General features: G+C 48.1%; 1 protein-coding gene across 3 annotated transcripts in view; it reads right to left on the reverse strand.

The window, feature by feature from the left end:
• NCOA3 (nuclear receptor coactivator 3) overlaps positions 1-27185 on the reverse strand; it is a 329159-nt gene that overhangs the window by 66820 nt on the left and 235154 nt on the right. For all 3 annotated transcript variants that reach the window (XM_063958907.1, XM_063958905.1, XM_063958906.1), the window contains 4 exons: positions 13460-13567; positions 11919-12091; positions 9872-9972; positions 273-447 (listed from right to left, as the gene is read on the reverse strand). In XM_063958907.1, coding sequence (XP_063814977.1) covers positions 273-447; positions 9872-9972; positions 11919-12091; positions 13460-13548 — 538 coding nt within the window. In that variant the 5' untranslated portion in view covers positions 13549-13567. The remainder of the gene's footprint in view (positions 1-272; positions 448-9871; positions 9973-11918; positions 12092-13459; positions 13568-27185) is intronic.

Genomic DNA, 27185 nt, shown 5'->3' on the forward strand with positions numbered 1-27185 from the left:
AGTAAATGTCCCCCTAGGATCTTAACAATGAGGTTATGAAATGGCAAAAGAGTCAAATGTCAACAGTGAGCTCACTGCACCACAAACTGATGTCTCCTGGAAATTACAGTAAAGAGAAGTCACAAACCTAATGACCACGTATAGGATCAACAGGTTATCTGTGTGCACCAGTGCAAAGGACAGGACAATAAAGCCTGCGCCCCCAGCCAATCACAACAGAGTCTTACACGCAGGTAATGGACATAACATAAAGTAAGTATAGCTAAACTTACCAGTAGATTTGGGAAGGTTCTTGAGGAAGTCTTTGCGATCGTCCTCGTGCAAGATGGTGTACACACTGGTATTGACCAGATCTTCTTGCTTGTACTGTAAGTACTGGGTGACATTCTCTGACACAAAAACGATGCTGCTGTCCCGATTCACCACAAAGAGAAATCCATCCAGAGCCTGAGCACAGACACACAAACGTCACAACACAGGTTATTACTTTCTACTCTGACATCTTGCCTTAAACTTTCCACTAAGACTTATTACAGTACCTGCTTCAGTTTTCTTTAAACAACTTTAATGACAAGAAGTGTCTATTACTTATCCCAAAATGATATGAAGAACACAGGGGGATATTTGTCAAATCTTGGAGAGAGATAAAGTGGAGAAGCCTATGATAATAACTAATCAGCTTCTGTCATTTTTCTAGCACAGCCTGCAAAACGACAGTAAGGAGCTGACTGGTTGGCAACTACTCCACTATCTCTCTCTCTCCATAGCTTGGTAAAGGTCACGTAAAGTTATTATGGGGTATATGCAATTGCGGTCGAATTCCCGAAATTGTCGAAAAACGGGACATTTTCGCCAAAAAAAAAAAAAAAATTCGACAATGCAATTCAGTACTTTTCGCCAAAAAAACGGACTTTCAAAATTCGACTTTTTGAAATTCGACATTTGTCAAATTCGACATTTCTGCAATGGTACAAATGCGGCAATTCGACAAAAGTATATTCAATTGAAGATTGTAAATTCGACAATAGTGCTTTTAGACAGTAAATTCGTCATTTTTCAATCCGCCACACTTTGCTGGCGGAATCTAAAAAAAATAAAATTTAAAAACAAGGTTTTTTTTGTGTTTTTTTTATTGGTAATAGCATATCTATTTATATTAGGAGGGATTAGGTACTTGGTTTGTCTATTTTGGAGGCACAAGTATTATTTATATATTTTTAAAAATATTACTTTTTTTATTTTTTTTAAATGGAATGGTAAAAATCAGGAAAAAAAATGCGTGGGGTCCCCCCTCCTAAACATAACCAGCCGCGGGCTCTTCGAGCCGGTCTTGGTTCTAAAAATCCGGGGGGGAAACGGACATGGGATCCCCCCGTATTTTTAAAACCAGCACCGGGCTCTGCGCCTGGTGCAAAAAATACGGGGGACCCCCGTATTTTTAAAACCAGCATCGGGCTCCACTAGCTGGACAGATAATGCCACAGCCGGGGGTCACTTTTATACAGCGCCCTGCGGCCGTGGCATTAAATATCCAACTAGTCACCCCTGGCCGGGGTACCCTGGAGGAGTGGGGACCCCTTCAATCAAGGGGTCCCCCCCCAGCCACCCAAGGGCCAGGGGTGAAGCCAGAGGCTGTCCCCCCCATCCAAGGGCTGCAGATGGGGAGCTGATAGCCTAGAGTAAAATGACAGAATATTGTTTTTTTTTCAGAAGAACTACAAGTCCCAGCAAGCCTCCCCCGCAGCTGGTACTTGGAGAACCACAAGTACCAGCATGCGGGTGGAAAAACGGGCCCGCTGGTACCTGTAGTTCTACTGGGAAAAAAATACCCAAATAAAAAATAAGAATTTACTCACCGGTAATTCTATTTCTCGTAGTCCGTAGTGGATGCTGGGGACTCCGTAAGGACCATGGGGGATAGACGGGCTCCGCAGGAGACTGGGCACTCTAAAGATTCAGGACTATCTGGTGTGCACTGGCTCCTCCCCCTATGACCCTCCTCCAAGCCTCAGTTAGGAACTGTGCCCGGAAGAGCTGACACAATAAGGAAGGATTTTTGAATCCCGGGTAAGACTCATACCAGCCACACCAATCACACCATATAACATGTGATAGGAACCCCGGTTAACAGTATGATAACAATGGAGCCTCTGAACAGATGGCTCGCAATAACAACCCGATTATAGTAATAATAACTATTTACAAGTATTGCAGACAATCCGCACTTGGGATGGGCGCCCAGCATCCACTACGGACTACGAGAAATAGAATTACCGGTGAGTAAATTCTTATTTTCTCTGACGTCCTAGTGGATGCTGGGGACTCCGTAAGGACCATGGGGATTATACCAAAGCTCCCAAACGGGCGGGAGAGTGCGGATGACTCTGCAGCACCGAATGAGAGAACTCCAGGTCCTCCTCAGCCAGGGTATCAAATTTGTAGAATTTTGCAAACGTGTTTGCCCCTGACCAAGTAGCAGCTCGGCAAAGTTATAAAGCCGAGACCCCTCGGGCAGCCGCCCAAGATGAGCCCACCTTCCTTGTGGAATGGGCTTTCACTGATTTAGGCTGCGGTAATCCCACCGCAGAATGCGCCAGCTGAATTGTGCTACAAATCCAGCGCGCGATAGACTGCTTAGAAGCAGGAGCACCCAGCTTGTTGGGTGCATACAGGATAAACAGCGAGTCAGTCTTCCTGACTCCAGCCGTCCTGGAAACATACATTTTCAGGGCCCTGACTACGTCCAGTAACTTGGAATCCTCCAAGTCCCTAGTAGCTGCAGGCACCACAATAGGTTGGTTCAAGTGAAAAGCTGAGACCACCTTCGGGAGAAACTGAGGACGAGTCCTCAACTCTGCCCTATCCATATGGAAAATCAGATAAGGACTTTTACAAGACAAAGCCGCCAATTCTGATACTCGCCAGGCCGAAGCCAGGGCCAACAACATGACCACTTTCCACGTGAGATATTTCAAATCCACAGTCTTAAGTGGCTCGAACCAATGTGATTTCAGGAATTCCAACACCACATTGAGATCCCAAGGTGCCACTGGGGCCACAAAAGGAGGCTGAATATGCAGAACTCCTTTGACAAACGTCTGAACTTCAGGCAGTGAAGCTAGTTCTTTTTGGAAGAAAATCGACAGAGCCGAAATCTGGACCTTAATGGACCCCAATTTGAGGCCCAATGTCACCCCTGCTTGCTGGAAATGCAGGAATCGACCCAGCTGAAATTCCTCCGTCGGGGCCTTCTTGGCCTCACACCACACAACATATTTTCGCCAAATGCGGTGATAATGTTTTGCGGTGACATCCTTCCTGGCTTTGATCAGGGTAGGGATGACTTCCTCCGGAATGCCCTTTTCCTTTAGGATCCGGTGTTCAACCGCCATGCCGTCAAACGTAGCCGCGGTAAGTCTTGGAACAGACAGGGTCCCTGCTGCAGCAGGTCTTGTCTGAGCGGCAGAGGCCAAGGGTCCTCTGCAAGCATCTCTTGAAGTTCCGGGTACCAAGCTATTCTTGGCCAATCCGGAACCACGAGTATAGTTTTCACTCCTCGCTTTCTTATTATTCTCAGTACCTTGGGAATGAGAGGCAGAGGAGGAAACACATAAACCGACTGGTACACCCACGGTGTCACTAGAGCGTCCACAGCGATCGCCTGAGGGTCCCTTGACCTGGCGCAATATCTTTTCAACTTTTTGTTGAGGCGGGACGCCATCATGTCCACCTGTGGTCTTTCCCAACGGTCTACCAGCATTTGGAAGACTTCTGGATGAAGTCCCCATTCTCCCGGGTGGAGGTCGTGCCTGCTGAGGAAGTCTGCTTCCCAGTTGTCCACTCCCGGAATGAACACTGCTGTCAGTGCCAACACATGATTCTCTGCCCATCGGAGAATCCTTGTGGCTTCTGCCATCGCCATCCTGCTTCTTGTGCCGCCCTGTCTGTTTACATGGGCGACCGCCGTGATGTTGTCCGATTGGATCAGTACCAGCTGGTTCTGAAGTAGGGGCCTTGCTTGGCTTAGGGCATTGTAAATGGCCCTTAGCTCCAGAATATTTATGTGAAGCGAAATCTCCCGATTTGACCACAGTCCTTGGAAATTTCTTCCCTGTGTGACTGCACCCCAGCCCCGAAGGCTGGCATCCGTGGTCACCAGGACCCAGTCCTGTATTCCGAATCTGCGGCCCTCTAGTAGATGAGCCCTCTGCAGCCACCACAGCAGCGACACCCTGGTCCTTGCCGACAGGGTTATCCGCTGTTGCATCTGGAGATGGGACCCGGACCATTTGTCCAACAGGTCCCACTGGAACGTCCTTGCGTGGAACCTTCCGAATGGGATTGCTTCGTACGAAGCTACCATTTTTCCCAGGACTCGTGTGCATTGATGTAGCGACACCTGTCCTGGTTTTAGGATGTCTCTGACTAGAGATGACAACTCCTCGGCTTTTTCCACTGGAAGAAACACTCTTTTCTGGTCTGTGTCCAGAATCATTCCCAGGAACAGAAGACGTGTCGTCGGGACCAGCTGTGACTTTGGAATATTGAGAATCCAGCCGTGCTGTTGTAGCACTTCCCGAGAAAGTGCTACCCCCACTACCAACTGTTCTCTGGACCTCGCCTTTATCAGGAGATCGTCCAAGTATGGGATAATTAAAACTCCCTTCTTGCGAAGGAGTATCATCATTTCGGCCATTACCTTGGTAAAGACCCTCGGTGCCGTGGATAACCCAAACGGCAGCGTCTGGAACTGATAGTGACAGTCCTGTACCACAAATCTGAGGTACTCCTGGTGCGGAGGGTAAATAGGGACCTGCAGGTACGCATCCTTGATGTCCAGGGAGACCATGTAATCCCCCTCGTCCAGGCTCGCAATAACCGCCCTGAGCGATTCCATTTTGAACTTGAATCTTTTGATATAAGTGTTCAAGGCTTTTAAATTTAAGATGGGTCTCACCGAACCGTCCGGTTTCGGTACCACAAACATTGTGGAATAGTAACCCTTTCCCTGTTGAAGGAGGGGTACCTTGACAATCACTTGCTGTGAATATAGTTTTTGAATAGCCACCAACACTGCCTCCCTGGCAGAGGGAGTTGCCGGTAAGGCAGATTTTAGGAAACGGCAGGGGGGAGACGTCTCGAAATCCAGCCTGTACCCCTGAGACACTACTTGAAGGACCCAGGGATCCACCTGTGAGAGAGCCCACTGTGTGCTGAAATTCCTGAGACGGGCCCCCACCATACCCGGGTCCGCCTGAGCAGCCCCAGCGTCATGCTGTGGACTTACCGGACGCAGGGGAGGACTTCTGCTCTTGGGAACTAGCTGTGTGCTGCAGCTTTTTCCCCCTACCTCTGCCCCTCGGCAGAAAGGATGAGCCTCTAGCCCTCTTATTTTTCTGGGGCCGAAAGGACTGTACCTGATAATACGGTGCTTTCTTTTGCTGTGGGGTAGCCTGTGGCAAAAAGGTCGATTTCCCAGCAGTAGCTGTGGAAACGAGGTATGACAGACCATCCTCAAAAAGTTCCATCCCTTTATAGGGCAAAACTTCCATGTGCCGCTTCGAGTCGGCATCGCCTGACCATTGCCGAGTCCATAACCCCCTTCTGGCGGCAATGGACATAGCGCTTATTTTTGATGCCAGCCGGCAAATATCCCTCTGTGCATCACGCATGTATAAGACGGCGTCTTTTATATGCTCTATCGTCAGCAAAATATTGTCCCTATCCATGGTATCAATGTTATCCGACAGGGAATCTAACCACGCAGCTGCAGCACTGCACATCCAAGCCGATGCAATAGCGGGTCTCAATATAATGCCGGTGTGTGTGTATATAGCTTTAAGGGTATGTTCCTGCTTTCTATCAGCAGGTTCCTTTAGGGCGGCCGTATCCGGAGACGGTAGTGCCACCTTTTTTGATAAGCGTGTCAGCGCTTTATCTACCCTAGGGGGTGTTTCCCAACGTGACCTATCCTCTGGCGGGAAAGGGTACGCTGCCAATAACCGTTTAGAAACTATTAATTTCTTATCTGGGGAAGACCACGCTTCCTCACACACCTCATTTAATTCGTCAGATGCAGGAAAAACTACTGGTAGTTTTTTCTCACCAAACATAATACCCTTTTTTGTGGTACCTGGGGTATTATCAGAAATGTGTAATACATTTTTCATTGCCTCAATCATGTAACGGGTGGACCTATTGGAGGGTACACTAGTCTCATCGTCGTCGACACTGGAGTCGGTATCCGTGTCGACATCTGTATCTGTCATCTGAGGTAGCGGGCGTTTTACAGCCCCTGATGACATTTGAGACGCTTGGACAGGCACAAGCTGAGAAGCCGGCTGTCCTATGTCGTCAAACCTTTTATGTAAGGAGCTGACACTGTCACGTAATTCCTTCCATAAGTCCATCCACACAGGTGTCGACACCGCAGGGGGTGACATCACATTCACAGGCATTTGCTCCGCCTCCACATCATTATCCTCATCATACATGTCGACACAGCAGTACCGACACAGCACACACACAGGGAATGCTCTGACAGAGGACAGGACCCCACAAAGCCCTTTGGGGAGACAGAGGGAGAGTATGCCAGCACACACCAGAGCGCTATATATCACAGGGATATCACCTTATAAAAGTGTTTTCCCTTATAGCTGCATATATATTGTATACTGCGCCTAAATTGTGCCCCCCCTCTCTTTTTTACCCTTTCTGTAGTGCAGGACTGCAGGGGAGAGCCAGGGAGCGATCCTTCCAGCGAAGCTGTGAGGGAAAATGGCGCCAGTGTGCTGAGGGAGAAGGCTCCGCCCCTTTTTCGGCTGGCTTTCTCCCGCTATTTTAAAACGTCTGGCAGGGGTTAATTTACACCTATATAGCCCCTGGGGCTATATATGGTGTTAGTTTGCCAGCCAAGGTGTATATTATTGCTGCTCAAGGCGCCCCCCCCCCCCCCCCCAGCGCCCTGCACCCATCAGTGACCGAAGTGTGTGGTGTACATGAGGAGCAATGGCGCACAGCTGCAGTGCTGTGCGCTACCTTGGAGGAAGATAGAAGTCTTCAGCGGCCGATTTTCCGGACCTTCTTGCTTCTGGCTCTGTAAGGGGGACGGCGGCGCGGCTCCGGGAACGGACGACGAGGTCGGGTCCTGTGTTCGATCCCTCTGGAGCTAATGGTGTCCAGTAGCCTAAGAAGCCCAAGCTACCACCAGTTAGGTATGTTCGCTTCTTCTCCCCTTAGTCCCTCGCTGCAGTGAGCCTGTTGCCAGCAGGTCTCACTGTAAAATAAAAAACCTAAACTATACTTTCTTTCTAGGAGCTCAGGAGAGCCCCTAGTGTGCATCCAGCTCGGCCGGGCACAGAAATCTAACTGAGGCTTGGAGGAGGGTCATAGGGGGAGGAGCCAGTGCACACCAGGTAGTCCTGAATCTTTCTTTAGAGTGCCCAGTCTCCTGCGGAGCCCGTCTATCCCCCATGGTCCTTACGGAGTCCCCAGCATCCACTAGGACGTCAGAGAAACAGGAGACACACACCGTGAAAGTAAAAACTTAATTTCATACATGCCGACACATACATACTTACCTATGTTGACCCGCCGACTGCCACGTCTCCTGATCCGACAATCCGGGGTACCTGTGAATAAAATTATACTCACCTGATCCAGTGTCCTGTGATTTGTAATCCACGTACTTGGCAAAACCAAAAAACGAATACCCGGACCACACGGACTGAAAGGGGTCCCATGTTTACACACATGGGACCCCTTTCCCCGAATGCAGAGACCCCCCCGTGACTGCTGTCACAGAAAGGTCCCTTCAGCCAATCAGGAAGCGCCACTTCGTGGCACTCTCCTGATTGGCTGTATGCGCGTCTGAGCTGGCAGACAGCGCATCGCACAGCTCCCTCCATTAGTTTCAATGGTGGGAACTTTGCGGTCAGCGGTGGGGTTACCCGCGGTCAGCCGCTGACCGCAGGTGACCTCACCGCTGACCGCAAAGTTCCCACCATTGAATATAATGGTAAGGCTTTGCGATGCGCTGTCTGACAGCTCAGACGCGCATAGCCAATCAGCCGAGTGCCACGACGTTGCGCTCGCTGATTGGCTTAAGGGACCCTCTGTGACAGGAGTCACGTGGGGTCCCGGCATTCGTGGAAAGGGGTCCCATGTGTAAACATGGGACCCCTTTCAGTCCGTTTGGTCCGGGTTGCCGTTTTGTTGTTTTGCCAAGTACAAGGATTATTTAAAAAGATCCGGACACTGGATCAGGTGAGTATAATTTTATTCACAGGTACCCCGGATTCTTCAGTGACGAGGGGGGCGTGGCAGTCGGCGGGTCAACATAGGTAAGTATGTATGTGTCAGCATGTATGAAATAAACTTTTACTTTCACGGTGTGTGTCTCCTGTTTTTATTTGGGTATTTTTTTTCCAGTAGAACTACAGGTACCAGCGGGCCCGTTTTTCCACCCGCATGCTGGTACTTGTGGTTCTCCAATTACCAGCTTGTGGGGGAGGCTTGCTGGGACTTGTAGTTCTTCTGGAAAAAAAAACAATATTCTATCATTTTACTCAAGGCTATCAGCCCCCCATCCGCAGCCCTTGGATGGGGGGCGGGGGGGACGGGGGACGGACAGCCTCGGGCTTCACCCCTGTCCCTTGGGTGGCTCGGGGGGGGGGGGGACGACCCCTTGATTGAAGGGGTCCCCACTCCCCCAGGGTACCCCGGCCAGGGGTGACTAGTTGGATATTTAATGCCATGGCCGCAGGGCGCTGTATAAAAGTGACCCCCGGCTGTGGCATTATCTGTCCAGCTAGTGGAGCCCGATGCTGGTGTAAAAAATACGGGGGACCCCTACGCTTTTTGTCCCCCGTATTTTTTGCACCAGCACCAGGCGCAGAGCCCGGTGCTGGTTTTAAAAATACGGGGGATCCCCTGACAGTTTTTTCCCCGGATTTTTAGAACCAGGACCGGCTCGAAGAGCCCGAGGCTGGTTATGCTTAGGAGGGGGGACCCCACGCAATTTTTTTTGGGGGGGGGGGGGGGGTTTACCGTTTCCCCCGGTTTTTTTACATTTTTACAAGTCTAATCAAAATCCGTCAAATCGGCCGTTTTTCAACAGCGGGACTGTCGAATCCGTTTTTTATTGAATATGTTGAATTCCGGCACCCACCTGCCGGAATTCGACGGTCGAATTGTGTCGAATTAAAAAACAGGCGAAAAATTGCAGCGATTTGCCGGCAATTGCATATACCCCTATATATATGCGTCTTGGACGCAAACTAATGGTAATAGGTCACGCAAGCAGCTTCTGCTGATTAAAATGATTAGCAACATGCCTATATTCTGTGTAAATTGCGTCTCTGCATCCAAAATGCCACGTTACAGTGTTTTCTAGGAAAACACTATAGCATAGCATTTTGTGTGCAAATAGTCGTAGTCACACACAGAATACAGGCATTCTTGTGCATCCTATTACATTGCTTTGCGTCTAAAAAAACGCAAAAAAAAAAGACGACGTTTGGCACCACAGAGTCACAAGACTATGTGTAAAGCGAATGGTAGCGCACGGAGCAAAGATGTACGAGGACACATATTTTCCAGTCTACTGAATGTAGAATAAAGGCAAGTTATCATGGACACATATACGCTGTGGAGTTAACTAGCAGCTCAGGCTTGCTGAACTGCTAGTTATCTTAACATGTTATCTATACACACAAAATAAACCCCACACTACTGTAATAAAGTTCCTGGTGCACGGAGACCACCTCACTATCGCCCCATTTTTCTCTCTGTAGTGCTAGTGCCCCTGAAGATTCAGCATGCCATCACCCCACTTAATTATGACAAGACTGAGCAAGCTTTTGCTTAATACCTGTAACAAGAGGGGCCCCAAGGAATCCTTATCAATGACCCCCTGTCCTGTAGAAGATACATCTGCCTTCTGGACATCATCGTCGTTGGAGGAGGCCTTTCCTATAACACAGATAATACGGATTATTTATCCAAATTCTGCATGTTTGATGGGCCTGGAAATATGATTCATCAAAAGAGCAGGTATGCAAATATCAGTTTCCACATATGGCACATATAAGTTGATAAAGAAAAACTCTGCAATTATTTACCAATTTCAATAGCAAAACATTTAGCTAAAACAGAATTAAAGTAAAATCTACCAGCACACATTTCCATGGACGAAACAATAACCTAAATGCATGTAAAACTTCTTTTACATGCAGCATGCCTTTCCAGATGGAACAGACTTCCTTGTGTGAAATAAGGCTGTCCAGCGGGCCCCATGAGGCCATCTAAACATCTAGCGTCTCTGAAACTCCATACATTCTTTTAGAGATTTTTTGAGTAGTATTACACAGACGACCATAGGTCTAACACATATGTTGTCCTTTTCATAAAAACAATTGGGCAGAGTATTAGCCTGTAGTTTGTGCAGACACAGTGAAGCAAATCCTCTGATAACAGGCCGCCTAACTAACTATAAGAATTTTAGGCCCAGATTTATCAAGCTTTGGAGAGTGATAAATAGCACAGTGATTAAGGGGTCTATTTACTAAAGAGGGTTACACACGGAGCGATAATCTAAGCAATCTGACTAGATTGCTTAGATTTTCAGCAAGATCGCTCCGTGTGTAGCCTTAACAGCGATAGCGATGCGCAGCCCCACACATCGCTAGTGATAGATTGGCCTGCATGCAGGCCAATCTAGCGGGTCGCTCACTTCACCCGCTGGGTGAAATGAGCGCCCCCCCCCCCCCCCCGTACGCTCAGCACACATCGCGTTGTGCTGAGCGCCGGGAGAGATGTGTGCTGAGCGGTTCGCTCAGCACACATCTCTCCAACATTGGGCCGTGAGTACTGGCCTTAAGACTTCGACAGAGATAAAGTGCAGGGAGATAAGGTACCAGCCAAACAGCTCCTAACTGTAATTTTTTGCAAACACAGCCTGTAACATGGAGGTTTTGAGCTGATTGGCTGGTACTTTATCACCATGCAATTTATCACTCTCGAAGCCTTGAAAAATCTGGGCCTAGTCTGTAACTAAAAACTTCACATACTGTCATTCTCTTTCCCAACCAGTAAAAGTCTGCTTTAAGAGACTGTAGTGTTATTGTCTCCATGTGTGTATGGGTAGCTCCGCATCACATACCAACATTAATAGGAAAACTTATTACACCAGTCTTGGAATGGTAGCCAAGATGTTTTCGTTCATTATATGCTCTAATTCGGATATTCTAATTTTGGTAGAAAAACCCAGGGGCCTAGCCAGAACTTTAGGGCCCTATAACAACATTTTGAAGGAGCACATAGCCCAATGCTTCTGGACAGACAACTCTCTGCAGCATTTGCTAATTTCATGCCCCATAACAGTGCCCTAGTTCATTTTCTGAACCATAGCAGTGACCTAGTTTATTTTATGAACTATAGTAGTGCCTTAGATCATGTTATGTACACATTATGCGACACAGTACCCCCAATTCACATTACTACAGTGTCCCCCAGTTGATATTATGCCACTTTACAGTGCTTCCCACAGTTCATATTATGCCATCTATGGTGCCTCCACTTAATATTGTGCCACCTTACAGTGCCCCAGCTCCTTTTATGTAACATTATAATACCATCCAGTTCATTTTACACCACATTACAATGAGCCGGTCCAGGGACAATCGCAGTGCCGAGATTATTAATACCTAGGCTCCTTAAAGTGTCTAATAAGGATTAAACTTGAATTAAAATGTAACAATACTGTAACCGTAAGCATGTAAGAACTAGTTAAACATCCATAAACTAATTAATACATCAGCATCCTCCAAAAAAGATAAATAATCTGACTGTAAAAGTTGGAATCCAGGATCCTTGTCCTTCACTGACTTTGTGAAGACAAGGAGAACAGAGCACGCTACCTTGCTCCTTAATCTGACGGATCTGCCTGACAGTCTCTTTTAAGATTGCACATTTATCGGGTTTGACATTGAAATTGTCAATGTCGCTGAGATTTGCAGAAATCAGCTCAGCCAACTCCTCAATGTATTTGCTCTCCTGCTCACGTCTCCTCTTCTCACCACCGCAGGTCAGGCTAGGAGAGAGGGAGAGAGGGTTTAGCATATGTAATTCATCAAGGAACACACAACTTCATCTTGAATGCTTTATGCATATGCAAAATGGTTGCTCTGCAAATATATGGGAACATGACAGGGAATGAAATACAGACAGCGAGGGAGTCAGGAACAAGTTCTGTCTGACCCTCATCTCAAGCTGGTAATGTTCAGAGTAACCGTATTGTGTACTTGGCAGATAGAGGCTCATGAATATAGTTCCCAATATGGTACACAGCTAAAGAAGAAGTATAAAATGCACTCCTTGTCATAATGAAAACAGACTTTATATCAGATGGCTGAAGTTCTGCAGTAGACCATTCACAGAGTAAACATCCCATTTTCTGCCTTTCTGCATTTAACCCGAAAATCAAAACAGAATACATATAAACACCTCTAGAGGTTTTCTGCAACAAAAGCAGTCTGCTCAAAATTCTGATGTTTTTCTGGATCCGGTTCTCTCATTTTAAGGCGGCTTTATAGTTAAATTATAATTACATTATAAAAAGACACATATAAACATTAAAAGATAGGTACTGTAGATCTTGAGTGGTTAATTTAAAGTAAAGTAGATAAATTCTTAACTGAATAATGACTAGCACCAATTGAGAAGGGCTTACAGTCTGTCATTTAAGATCATTTCTTTATTGGAATCTAATGGATCTAGAAAATATTAGATATTTCCAAAACACCAGCAACTAACTATCTGTAAAGTAGGTTTAATCCAGGTGTGGACGCAAACTTTATCCTATCAGTGCTGCCTTCAGGAGTGACACATTCAGGGCAAGAGGCTACTTATCTGTGTGAAAGACACAGCCAAATTAAATTGTTCCATCAGTACTTTACTTGAAGTTAATTATAGAAAAAGAAAACATTTCTGTTTGGAAATAAAAAATAAAAAAACCATCATCAATCCATTACTTGTCAGGAAAGGGGTCTGGAAAAATGAGATGCCAGTATGCATATGCTCTGTACTGACTCCTTACCTTCCAGGCCAACCAGCACACAAGGCCACCACTGGGGACACTTTAGCCAACAGGTCTAGAGAATGAATATAAGACTTGGTGGGAAGAGTTCTCTCTCTCTGTAACACTTATGTATACAGTGTAGGAAGATCAATGCAGAGGAAGTGTGAGAGCATTAGATACTTGGGGTGCTACACACAAGGGCCCCCACTTGTATAGAATACATTTACTGTATATGAACCTGGTGAAAGGTCCTTCTCGATTATCAAAGAAAAGTTCTTAGTGAAGTGTGTCACCCTCTGGCTCTACCCTACACAGCCTTAACATTCAATTATCCTGAAATCTCCACACACTCTGCAGCGGAGGGTTCAAATGGTAACTCACCTGGGGCCAGGTGTGTCACATAGTGAGGGTTTTCGCTTTCTGGAGTCTGAAGACAAAGGATCCAAGGAGTTTTCACCTAATCCACTCATTGTGAACAAACATCAGCAGCTGGAACACAAAATGATAAAAGGGATGTTGTCACGTGATTCCCTAAAAAACTGAAAGGAAATAAAATCAAACTTTCTCAAGATATGGCTACAGAGGATCCTAGCCCAGGGCTTTGTTATTGGTTTTTATCTAATGAACAGAGGGGTAGGTGTATTATGCAGCAGGATCATGCCGTTACTTGTGCGGACCCGCTTCACTTCCGGATTGTGGTGAAGCGAGTCCAGATAACGGCAGCATGTATTAATGAAGCTGCTGTCATTGTGGGAGAGCGTTAACTCACCTGTCTGGTGATCTGCACCCTCCCACTTTCGGGAAATATCTCATTGACACTGGAGACAGGTACTGTGCAGGCGCCAGCCGATAGCCAGGGACAATGCTGTGCAAATGGGAAATCTATAGCTACCACTGACTGTTCAAACATCTGTTAGCGCCCCTGTTTTATCCACACATCACCAGTATAGTGCATGGAGAAGTGGTATCAGCAGCACATAACTTGCGCTGACACTACTTAACCCCATAACGGCAGTTCATAGATCTAACCCAGAAGGTGACCTGAGAGGTAAAGTGACAGCAAACAGCAGAGACCAGAGTAGGCAGGTAACAAACTGCCTGATTCAGAGATGGATGCAATGTCAACGTTGCACGCAGTGGAGGGATTTTCTGATACATGTGGCTGTATTGAAACAGTGGTTCCAGTGAAGATTTATTTGCAAAGTGACTGACTGTCAGGGAGCATTTGTGGCAGCAACAGGTGATGGCCACTCAAACACAGCGTGTTCTGACCATTTCAGAGGTGCATCAAAGCTTGCGACTACGATCGCGTACGGCATTTTACTTCTGACTGCCATACTGTGTGACCATAGTGTAACTTAAAAAGCCAATGATCCACCGATGTGCATCCAATGGTTCCATCTTTGCACACAAACGGCAGATCTGAGAAGTCACCAGAGGGAGTCTCAGTACAAATCCCAGCAGCTGCAACATTTGTTTATTTTCACACAGCCATTGCATATAGGAATGCAGCTGCAACAGCATTTACATAGATTTCTGAATCAGCCTCAAAATTAATAATCTAAATTGTGGACAACATATTGAGGTGTGGTTTGCAATTATTTCCAAGGCAAATTTCCCACAACCTGTGGAATGGGATAGTGTTTGCTGTGTAGACATAGGGACCATGAGAATTTAGCTACATGCAAATTATTAGCCAACCCTGGTTGATTAGTGGGCAGTGTTCTGAAAAGGAATCTATCCATCCAAGTAACCTATATGTACACATGATGTCAGTGTTAGGTGCAGCAAAAATTCATTTGCCTTTTGTCCACCAGGTGGCAAAAGATTTCACAGAGCTGTATTGAACTCTGCTGATTATTTAGTTTTTCTGTACACACCAGGACACTCAGCCATTTCCAAGGTTATTCAAAGAGCATTCTCTTGCTCAGTCTGCACCAAAAGCCCACTGAACACGAAAAGCAGGCAAACGCCCAGTTCTTCCCAATAGCAGCATGTAAGTGCAAGTAATATACTCTGTATACAGAATTCAAAATATCAAGTGTCAACTAGCCTCCCAGTTTAATTATTATGAAATGCAGGACTAGCACTGGGGCCCAAATGTATTAATCCTTAAAAAGTGATGCAGTGGAGATGGATAATGAGTAGTTACTGTAAGTACCAGCCAATCAGCTTCCTAACTGCCATGTCACAGGGTGTGCTTGAAAAAATAAGAATTTACTCACCGGTAATTCTATTTCTCGTAGTCCGTAGTGGATGCTGGGAACTCCGTAAGGACCATGGGGAATAGACGGGCTCCGCAGGAGACTGGGCACTCTAAAGAAAAGATTAGGTACAATCTGGTGTGCACTGGCTCCTCCCTCTATGCCCCTCCTCCAGACCTCAGTTAGGGAAACGGTGCCCGGAAGAGCTGACATTACAAGGAAAGGATTTTTGGAATCCAGGGTAAGACTCATACCAGCCACACTAATCACACCGTACAACTTGTGATAACCTTACCCAGTTAACAGTATGAACAACTGAGCCTCACTCAACGGATGGCTCCTAACAATAACCCTTATTTAAGCAATAACTATAAACACGTATTGCAGAAAGTCCGCACTTGGGACGGGCGCCCAGCATCCACTACGGACTACGAGAAATAGAATTACCGGTGAGTAAATTCTTATTTTCTCTGACGTCCTAGTGGATGCTGGGAACTCCGTAAGGACCATGGGGATTATACCAAAGCTCCCAAACGGGCGGGAGAATGCGGATGACTCTGCAGCACCGAATAAGCAAACACAAGGTCCTCCTCAGCCAGGGTATCAAACTTGTAGAACTTTGCAAAGGTGTTTGAACCCGACCAAGTAGCCGCTCGGCAAAGCTGTAAAGCCGAGACCCCTCGGGCAGCCGCCCAAGAAGAGCCCACCTTTCCTTGTGGAATGGGCTTTTACTGATTTTGGACGCGGCAATCCAGCCGCAGAAAGAGCCAGCTGAATCGTGCTACAAATCCAGCGAGCAATAGTTTGCTTTGAAGCAGGAGCACCCAGCTTGTTGGGTGCATGCAGGATAAACAGCGAGTCAGTCTTCCTGACTCCAGCGGTTCTGGAAACATATTTTCAAAGCCCTGACTACGTCCAGCAACTTGGAGTCCTCCAAGTCCCGAGTAGCCGCAGGCACCACAATAGGTTGGTTCAAATGAAACGATGATACCACCTTTGGGAGAAATTGGGGACGAGTCCTCAATTCTGCCCTGTCCATATGGAAGATCAGATATGGGCTTTTACATGACAAAGCCGCCAATTCCGACACACGCCTAGCCGATGCTAAGGCCAACAGCATAACCACTTTCCACGTGAGATACTTTAGTTCCACAGTCCTAAGTGGCTCAAACCAGTGGGATTTCAGGAAATCCAACACAACGTTAAGATACCAGGGTGCCACTGGTGGCACAAAAGGGGGCTGAATATGCAGCACTCCCTTAACAAACGTCTGAACCTCAGGCAGTGAAGCCAGTTCTTTTTGAAAGAAAATGGATAGGGCCGAAATCTGGACCTTTATGGACCCCAATTTTAGGCCCATAGTCATCCCTGACTGTAGGAAGTGCAGGAATCGACCCAGCTGGAATTCCTCTGTTGGGGCCGTCCTGGCCTCACACCAAGCAACATATTTTCGCCATATACGGTGATAATGCTTTGCTGTCACGTCCTTCCTAGCCTTTATCAGCGTAGGAATAACTTCATCCGGAATGCCTTTTTCCGCTAGGATCCGGCGTTCAACCGCCATGCCGTCAAATGCAGCCGCGGTAAGTCTTGGAACAGACAGGGCCCTTGTTGCAGCAGGTCCTGTCTGAGAGGCAGAGGCCATGGGTCCTCTGTGCGCATTTCTTGCAGTTCCGGGTACCAAGTCCTTCTTGGCCAATCCGGAACAATGAGTATTGTTCTTATTCCTTTCTTTCTTACTATTCTCAGTACCTTGGGTATGAGAGGAAGAGGAGGAAACACATATACCGACTGGTACACCCACGGTGTTACTAGTGCGTCCACAGCTATCGCCTGAGGGTCCCTTGACCTGGCGCAATATCTTTTTAGCTTTTTGTTGAGGCGGGACGCCATCATGTCCACCTGTGGCAGTTCCCATCGCTTTGCAATCTGTGTGAAAACTTCTTGATGAAGTCCCCACTCTCCCGGGTGGAGGTCGTGTCTGCTGAGGAAGTCTGCTTCCCAGTTGTCCACTCCCGGAATGAATACTGCTGACAGTGCTTGCACGTGATTCTCCGCCCACCGAAGAATCTTTGTGGCTTCCGCCATTGCCATCCTGCTTCTTGTGCCGCCCTGGCGGTTTACATGGGCGACCGCCGTGATGTTGTCTGACTGAATCAGCACTGGCCGGTTTCGAAGCAGGGGCTCTGCTTGACTCAGGGCGTTGTAAATGGCCCTTAGTTCCAGTATATTTATGTGTAGAGAAGTCTCCAGACTTGACCACAGCCCTTGGAAATTTCTTCCATGAGTGACTGCCCCCCATCCTCGGAGGCTTGCATCCGTGGTCACCAGGACCCAGTCCTGTATGCCGAACCTGCGGCCCTCGAGAAGGTGAGCACTCTGCAGCCACCACAGAAGAGACACACTGGCCCTTGGGGACAGGGTGATCAGCCGATGCATCTGAAGATGCGATCCGGACCACTTGTCCAACAGATCCCACTGAAAGATCCTTGCATGGAACCTGCCGAAGGGAATGGCTTCGTATGAAGCCACCATCTTTCCCAGGACTCGCGTGCAGTGATGCACCGATACCTGTTTTGGTTTCAGGAGGTCCCTGACCAGAGATGCTAAGTCCTGGGCCTTCTCCACCGGGAGAAACACCTTCTTCTGTTCTGTGTCCAGAATCATGCCCAGGAAAAGCAGACGCGTCGTAGGAATCAGCTGCGACTTTGGAACATTCAGAATCCAGCCGTGCTGTTGCAACACTTCCTGAGAGAGTGCTACGCTGATCAACAACTGCTCTCTGGACCTCGCCTTTATGAGGAGATCGTCCAAGTACGGGATAACTATAACGCCCTTCTTCCGAAGGAGTATCATAATTTTGGCCATTACCTTGGTAAATATCCTCGGTGCCGTGGACAGGCCAAACGGCAACGTCTGGAACTGGTAATGACAGTCCTGTACCACAAACCTGAGGTACTCCTGGTGAAGTGGGTAAATGGGGACATGCAAGTAAGCATCCTTGATGTCCAGCGACACCATAAAATCCCCCTCTTCCAGGCTTGCAATAACCGCTCTGAGCGATTCCATTTTGAACTTGAATTTCTTTATATAAGTGTTCAAGGATTTTAAATTCAGAATGGGTCTCACCGAACCGTCCGGTTTCGGTACCACAAACATTGTGGAATAGTAACCCCTTCCCTGTTGAAGGAGGGGGACCCCGATAATCACTTGCTGGAGGTACAGCTTGTGAATTGCCGCCAGTACTACCTCCCTTTCCATGGGGGAAGCTGGCAAGGCTGATTTGAGGTAACGGCGGGGAAGGGGGGGGGTCGATTTGAATTCCAGCTTGTATCCCTGAGATACAATTTGTACAGCCCAGAGATCCACCTGTGAGCGAACCCACTGGTTGCTGAAGTTTCGGAGACGCGCCCCCACCGCACCTGGCTCCGCCTGTGGAGCCCCAACGTCCTGGCAGAAATGGACATAGCATTAATTCTAGAGCCCAGCAGGCAAATGTCCCTCTGAGCATCCCGCATATATAAGACGACGTCTTTTATATGGCCCAGGGTTAGCAAAACAGTATCCCTGTCGAGGGAATCTATGTAGTCTGACAGAGTATCTGTCCATGCTGCTACAGCACTACACATCCAGGCTGAAGCAATAGCAGGTCTCAGTAGAGTACCAGAGTGTGTATACACTGACTTCAGGATAGCTTCCTGCTTTCTATCCGCAGGCTCCTTTAGGGCGGCCGTATCCTGAGACGGCAGGGCCACCTTTTTAGATAAGCGTGTCAGCGCCTTGTCAACCCTAGGGGATGTTTCCCAACGTAACCTGTCCGTTGACGGGAAAGGGTACGCCATCAGTAACCTCTTAGAAATCACTAGTTTCTTATCAGGGGAACTCCACGCTTCTTCACATAATTCATTTAATTCATCAGATGGGGGAAAAGTCACTGGCTGCTTTTTCTCCCCAAACATATAAACCCTCTTGGTATTAACAGGGTTAATCTCAGAAATGTGTAATACATCTTTCATTGCAATAATCATGTATCGGATGGCCTTAGTCATTTTAGACTGTAAATGTGCCTCATCATCGTCGACACTTGAGTCGGACTCCGTGTCGACATCTGTGTCAACCATCTGAGATAGAGGGCGTTTATGAGCCCCTGACGTTTTCTGAGTCGCCTGGGCAGGCGCGGGCTGAGACCCCGGCTGTCCCAAGGTTGCAGCGTCATCAAACCTTTTATGTAAGGAGCTTACATTGTTATTTAAGACCTTCCACATATCCATCCAATCAGGTGTCGGCCCCGACGGGGGCGACACCACACTTATCTGCCCTTGCTCCGCCTCCACGTAACCCTCCTCATCAAACATGTCGACACAGCCGTACCGACACACCGCACACACACAGGGAATGCTCAGACTGAGGACAGGACCCCACAAAGTCCTTTGGGGAGACAGAGAGAGAGTATGCCAGCACACACCACAGCGCTATATAACACAGGGATTTTCACTTATAATAAGTGATTACCCAATAGCTGCCTTATATGTTTTATTTGCGCCTAAAATTATGTGCCCCCCCTCTCTTTTTTTACCCTTCTTGTACCTGGATACTGCAGGGGAGAGCCTGGGGAGCTGCTTCCAGCGGAGCTGTGAAGAGAAAATGGCGCTGGTGTGCTGAGGAAGAAGGCCCCGCCCCCTCCGTGGCAGGCTTCTGTCCCGCTTTCTGTGTAAAATAATGGCGGGTTTTTTTACATATATACAGTGCCAGACTGTATATATGTATTTTTATTGCCAAAAGGTACTTCAATTGCTGCCCAGGGTGCCCCCCCAGCGCCCTGCACCCTACAGTGACCGGAGTGTGTAAGTGTGCTGGGAGCAATGGCGCACAGCTGCGGTGCTGTGCGCTACCTTAAATGAAGACAGGAGTCTTCTGCCGCCGATTTCGTCGTCTTCAAGCTTCTGTTCTTCTGGCTCTGCGAGGGGGACGGCGGCGCGGCTCCGGGAACGGACGATCGAGGACAGGTGCCGGTGTTTGAACCCTCTGGAGCTAATGGTGTCCAGTAGCCTAAGAAGCACAAGCTAGCTGCAAGCAGGTAGGTTTGCTTCTCTCCCCTTAGTCCCACGTAGCATTGAATCTGTTGCCAGCAGAAGCTCACTGAAAATAAAAAACCTAATAAATACTTTCTTTACTAGTAAGCTCAGGAGAGCCCACTAGGAGCACCCAGCTCTGGCCGGGCACAGATTCTAACTGAGGTCTGGAGGAGGGGCATAGAGGGAGGAGCCAGTGCACACCAGATAGTACCTAATCTTTTCTTTAGAGTGCCCAGTCTCCTGCGGAGCACGTCTATTCCCCGTGGTCCTTACGGAGTTCCCAGCATCCACTAGGACGTCAGAGAAAATAAGAATTTACTTACCGATAATTCTATTTCTCGTAGTCCGTAGTGGATGCTGGGACTTCCGTAAGGACCATGGGGAATAGCGGCTCCGCAGGAGACTGGGCACAAAAGTAAAAGCTTTAGACTAGCTGGTGTGCACTGGCTCCTCCCCCTATGACCCTCCTCCAAGCCTCAGTTAGGATACTGTGCCCGGACGAGCGTACATAATAAGGAAGGATTTTGAATCCCGGGTAAGACTCATACCAGCCACACCAATCACACCGTACAACCTGTGATCTGAACCCAGTTAACAGTATGATAAACGTAGGAGCCTCTGAAAAGATGGCTCACAACAATAAACAACCCGATTTTTTTGTAACAATAACTATATACAAGTATTGCAGACAATCCGCACTTGGGATGGGCGCCCAGCATCCACTACGGACTACGAGAAATAGAATTATCGGTAAGTAAATTCTTATTTTCTCTGACGTCCTAGTGGATGCTGGGACTTCCGTAAGGACCATGGGGATTATACCAAAGCTCCCAAACGGGCGGGAGAGTGCGGATGACTCTGCAGCACCGAATGAGAGAACTCCAGGTCCTCCTCAGCCAGGGTATCGAATTTGTAAAATTTTGCAAACGTGTTTGCCCCTGACCAAGTAGCTGCTCGGCAAAGTTGTAAAGCCGAGACCCCTCGGGCAGCCGCCCAAGATGAGCCCACTTTCCTTGTGGAATGGGCTTTAACAGATTTTGGCTGTGGCAGTCCTGCCACAGAATGTGCAAGCTGAATTGTACTACAAATCCAAAGAGCAATCGTCTGCTTAGAAGCAGGAGCACCCAGCTTGTTGGGTGCATACAGGATAAACAGCGAGTCAGATTTTCTGACTCCAGCCGTCCTGGAAACATATATTTTTAGGGCCCTGACTACGTCCAACAACTTGGACTCCTCCAAGTCCCTAGTAGCCGCAGGCACCACAATAGGTTGGTTCATGTGAAACGCTGAAACCACCTTAGGGAGAAATTGAGGACGAGTCCTCAATTCTGCCCTGTCTGAATGAAAATTTAGGTAAGGGCTTTTATATGACAAAGCCGCCAATTCTGAGACACGCCTGGCTGACGCCAGAGCTAACAGCATGACCACCTTCCATGTGAGATATCTTAATTCCACAGTGGTGAGTGGTTCAAACCAATGTGATTTTAGGAACCCTAAAACTACATTGAGATCCCAAGGTGCCACTGGTGGCACAAAAGGAGGCTGTATATGCAGTACCCCCTTGACAAACGTCAAAACTTCAGGCACTGAAGCCAGTTCTTTCTGGAAGAAGATCGACAGGGCCGAAATCTGAACCTTAATGGATCCTAATTTTAGGCCCATAGACAGTCCTGCTTGCAGGAAATGCAGGAAACGACCCAGTTGAAATTCCTCTGTGGGGGCCTTCTTGGCCTCACACCACGCAACATATTTCCGCCAAATGCGGTGATAATGTTTCGCGGTTACATCCTTCCTGGCTTTGATCAGGGTAGGGATGACTTCATCTGGAATGCCTTTTTCCATCAGGATCCGGCGTTCAACCGCCATGCCGTCAAACGCAGCCGCGGTAAGTCTTGGAACAGACAAGGTCCCTGCTGGAGCAGGTCCTTTCTTAGAGGTAGAGGCCACGGGTCCTCCGTGAGCATCTCTTGCAGTTCCGGGTACCAAGTTCTTCTTGGCCAATCCGGAGCCACGAGTATAGTTCTTACTCCTCTCCTTTTTATGATTCTCAGTACTTTGGGTATGAGAGGCAGAGGAGGGAACACATACACCGACTGGTACACCCACGGTGTTACCAGAGCGTCCACCGCTATTGCCTGAGGGTCCCTTGACCTGGCGCAATATCTGTCCAGTTTTTTGTTGAGACGGGACGCCATCATGTCCACCTTTGGTTTTTCCCCCCTCCTGCTTCTTGTGCCGCCCTGTCTGTTGACGTGGGCGACTGCCGTGATGTTGTCCGATTGGATCAATACCGACTGACCCTGAAGCAGAGGCCTTGCTTGACTTAGGGCATTGTAAATGGCCCTTAGCTCCAGAATATTTATGTGAAGAGACGTTTCCATGCTTGACCACAAGCCCTGGAAATTTCTTCCCTGTGTGACTGCTCCCCAGCCTCTCAGACTGGCATCCGTGGTCACCAGCATCCAATCCTGAATGCCGAATCTGTGGCCCTCTAGAAGATGAGCACTCTGTAACCACCACAGGAGAGACACCCTTGTCCTTGGAGATGGGGTTATCCGCTGATGCATCTGAAGATGCGATCCGGACCATTTGTCCAGCAGATCCCACTGAAAAGTTCTTGCATGGAATCTTCCGAATGGAATTGCTTCGTAAGAAGCCACCATTTTTCCCAGGACTCTCGTGCATTGATGCACTGACACTTGGCCTGGTTTTAGGAGGTTCCTGACTAGCTCGGATAACTCCCTGGCCTTCTCCTCCGGGAGAAACACCTTTTTCTGGACTGTGTCCAGAATCATCCCCAGGAACAGTAGACGTGTTGTTGGAATCAGCTGTGATTTTGGGATATTTAGAATCCACCCGTGCTGACGTAGCACTACCTGAGACAGTGCTACTCCGAACTCTAACTGTTTCCTGGATCTTGCCCTTATCAGGAGATCGTCCAAGTAAGGGATAATTAAGACGCCTTTTCTTCGAAGAAGAATCATCATTTCGGCCATTACCTTGGTAAAGACCCGGGGTGCCGTGGACAATCCAAACGGCAGCGTCTGAAACTGATAATGACAGTTTTGAACCACAAACCTGAGGTACCCCTGGTGAGAAGGGAAGATTGGGACATGGAGATAAGCATCTTTGATGTCCAGAGATACCATATAGTCCCCTTCTTCCAGGTTCGCTATCACTGCTCTGAGTGATTCCATCTTGAATTTGAACCTTTTTATGTAAGTGTTCAAGGATTTTAGATTTAAAATTGGTCTCACCGAGCCGTCCGGCTTCGGTACCACAAACAGCGTGGAATAATACCCCTTTCCCTGTTGTAGGAGGGGTACCTTGATTATCACCTGCTGGGAATACAGCTTGTGAATAGCTTCCAATACTGCCTCCCTGTCGGAGGGAGACGTTGGAAGAGCAGACTTCAGGAATCGGCGAGGGGGAGACGTCTCGAATTCCAATTTGTACCCCTGTGATACTACCTGCAGGATCCAGGGGTCCACTTGCGAGTGAGCCCACTGCGCGTTGAAATTTTTGAGACGGGCCCCCACCGTGCCTGAGTCCGCTTGTAAAGCCCCAGCGTCATGCTGAAGACTTGGCAGAAGCGGGGGAGGGCTTCTGCTCCTGGGAAGAGGCTGCCTGGTGCAGTCTTTTTCCCCTTCCTCTGCCCCGGGGCAGAAATGAGTGGCCTTTTGCCCGCTTGTTCTTATAGGAACGAAAGGACTGAGTTTGAAAAGACGGTGTCTTTTTCTGCTGAGAGGTGACCTGGGGTAAAAAGGTGGACTTTCCAGCCGTTGCCGTGGCCACCAGGTCTGATAGACCGACCCCAAATAACTCCTCCCCTTTATACGGCAATACTTCCATATGTCGTTTGGAATCTGCATCACCTGACCACTGTCGCGTCCATAACGCCCTTCTGGCAGAAATGGACATCGCACTCACTCTTGATGCCAGGGTGCAAATATCCCTCTGTGCATCTCGCATATATAGTAATGCATCCTTTAAATGCTCTATAGTTAATAAAATACTGTCCCTATCCAGGGTATCAATATTTTCAGTCAGGGAATCCGACCAAGCCACTCCAGCACTGCACATCCAGGCTGAGGCGATTGCTGGTCGCAGTATAACACCAGTATGTGTGTATATACCTTTTAGGATATTTTCCAGCCTTCTATCAGCTGGTTCTTTGAGGGCGGCCGTATCAGGAGACGGTAACGCCACTTGTTTTGATAAGCGTGTGAGCGCCTTATCTACCCTAGGGGGTGTTTCCCAACGTGCCCTAACCTCTGGCGGGAAAGGGTATAGTGCCAATAATTTGTTAGAAATCAGCAGTTTTTTATCGGGGGAAACCCACGCTTTATCACACACACCTCATTTAATTCCTCTGATTCAGGAAAAACTACTGGTAGTTTTTTCACACCCCACATAATACCCTTTTTTGTGGTACTTGTAGTGTCAGAAATGTTCAATGCCTCCTTCATTGCCGTGATCATGTAACGTGTGGCCCTACTGGACATTACGTTTGTCTCCTCACCGTCGACACTGGATTCAGTATCCGTGTCTGGGTCTGTGTCGACCATCTGAGGTAACGGGCGTTTTAGCGCCCCTGACGGTGTCTGAGACGCCTGAACAGGCACTAACTGATTTGCCGGCTGTCTCATGTCGTCAACAGTTTTTTGCAAAGTGCTGACATTGTCACGTAATTCTTTAAATACGACCATCCAGTCAGGTGTCGACTCCCTAGGGGGTGACATCACTAACACAGGCAATTGCTCTGCTTCCACATCATTTTCCTCCTCATACATGTCGACACAATCGTACCAACACCCAGCACACACACAGGGAATGCTCTGATAGAGGACAGGACCCCACTAGCCCTTTGGGGAGACAGAGGGAGAGTTTGCCAGCACACACCAGAGCGCTATATATATACAGGGATAACCTTATATAGTGTTACTCCCTGTTATAGCTGCTGTATTTATATATTAGCTGCCAATAGTGCCCCCCCTCTCTGTTTTACCCTGTTTCTGTAGTGCAGGACTGCAGGGGAGAGTCAGGGAGCCGTCCTTCCAGCGGAGCTGTGAAAGAAAATGGCGCTTGTGTGCTGAGGAGAAAGGCCCCGCCCCCTTCACGGCAGCCTTTTCTCCCGCTTTTTTCAGGAAAACTGGCAGGGGTTAAATGCATCCATATAGCCCAGGAGCTATATGTGATGCATTTCTTTAGCCATATAAGGTTTTTACAGTGTTTTATTGCGTCTCAGGGCGCTCCCCCCCAGCGCCCTGCACCCTCAGTGACCGGAGTGTGAAGTGTGCTGAGAGCAATGGCGCACAGCTGCAGTGCTGTGCGCTACCTTATTTGAAGACAGGAACGTCTTCTGCCGCCGATTTCTCCGGACCTCTTCGCTCTTCTGGCTCTGTAAGGGGGCCGGCGGCGCGGCTCCGGGACCCATCCAGGCTGAACCTGTGATCGTCCTTCTGGAGCTAATGTCCAGTAGCCAAGAAGCCCAATCCACTCTGCACGCAGGTGAGTTCGCTTCTTCTCCCCTTAGTCCCACGATGCAGTGAGCCTGTTGCCAGCAGGACTCACTGAAAATAAAAAACCTATTTAAACTTTTACTTCTAAGCAGCTCAGGAGAGCCACCTAGCATGCACCCTTCTCGTTCGGGCACAAAAATCTAACTGAGGCTTGGAGGAGGGTCATAGGGGGAGGAGCCAGTGCACACCAGCTAGTCTAAAGCTTTTACTTTTGTGCCCAGTCTCCTGCAGAGCCGCTATTCCCCATGGTCCTTACGGAAGTCCCAGCATCCACTAGGACGTCAGAGAAATGACAGTTAGGAGCTGGTTGGCTGATCATTTCTCTCTCTTTATCTGTCTCCATTTTATCTCTTGTTAAGGCTTAATACATTTGGGCCTGGGTGCTCTGTTCAACAGATCAATTTAAAAGGACCTGATACAATATAGTTGGGTGTAGTAGGGTATGCCGGTGGCCAGCATACCGGCGCCGGAATCCCGACCACCGGCATACAGACAGCTGGCTGAGCGCAAATGAGCCCCTTGCGGGCTCGCTGCGGGCACGGTTGCGCGCGCCATGCTATCTATTCTCCCTCCAGGGGGGTCGTGGACCCCCAAGAGGGAGAAAAAGTGTTGGTATGCCGGCTGTCGGGATTCCGGCGCCGGTATACAGACAGTCGGCAAACTGAAGACCACCCATCTAGTTGTCTGTCTAAAGGGCCCCATACACTACAACGATATGTCTGAGGCTGAAGTCGGATGTAATTTCCCTTGAAGTCACCCGAAACCTTCCCGGGAGTGATTCCATACGATTTGGTACTTTTGTGCTATTTTTGCATAAGATGTATCGCATGCGATTGATGAAGCCACTATACATCGTATGCAATATATCATACGGCATACAATTGTACCATGAGATATATCTGATGGGCTGAACAGAGGGCTATGGGGGCTGGGAGTGTCCTGAGAATGCCAGTCAAACTTCCCTGTGATACATCGCAAGCGATATATCACATGCACAAAATACACACTTTTTTCATCCAATTCCATCCAATACCGATAGATCATTAGTGCAGCACCAACGACCTAGGGGATCCTATCCGACAGCCACGGAGACGCGCATCAGATTGGATACGATCTAAAACACATACAATTGTACACAATTTCGTACAATATATCAGGCGGGTATATCAGAATTGTATGAAATCGTGTAAAATCGTACTAGTGTATGGGGCCCTTTAGCTGTTTTGTGTGGGTTCAGTAAAGAACCCTTGATATTAAAATAAAGGACTCTACTCCGTCACTCACTATTTGAATAGCAGAGATTCCC

Source organism: Pseudophryne corroboree, chromosome 3 (assembly GCF_028390025.1).
Source record: "Pseudophryne corroboree isolate aPseCor3 chromosome 3, aPseCor3.hap2, whole genome shotgun sequence".
Classification (NCBI taxonomy): Eukaryota; Metazoa; Chordata; class Amphibia; order Anura; family Myobatrachidae; genus Pseudophryne; species Pseudophryne corroboree.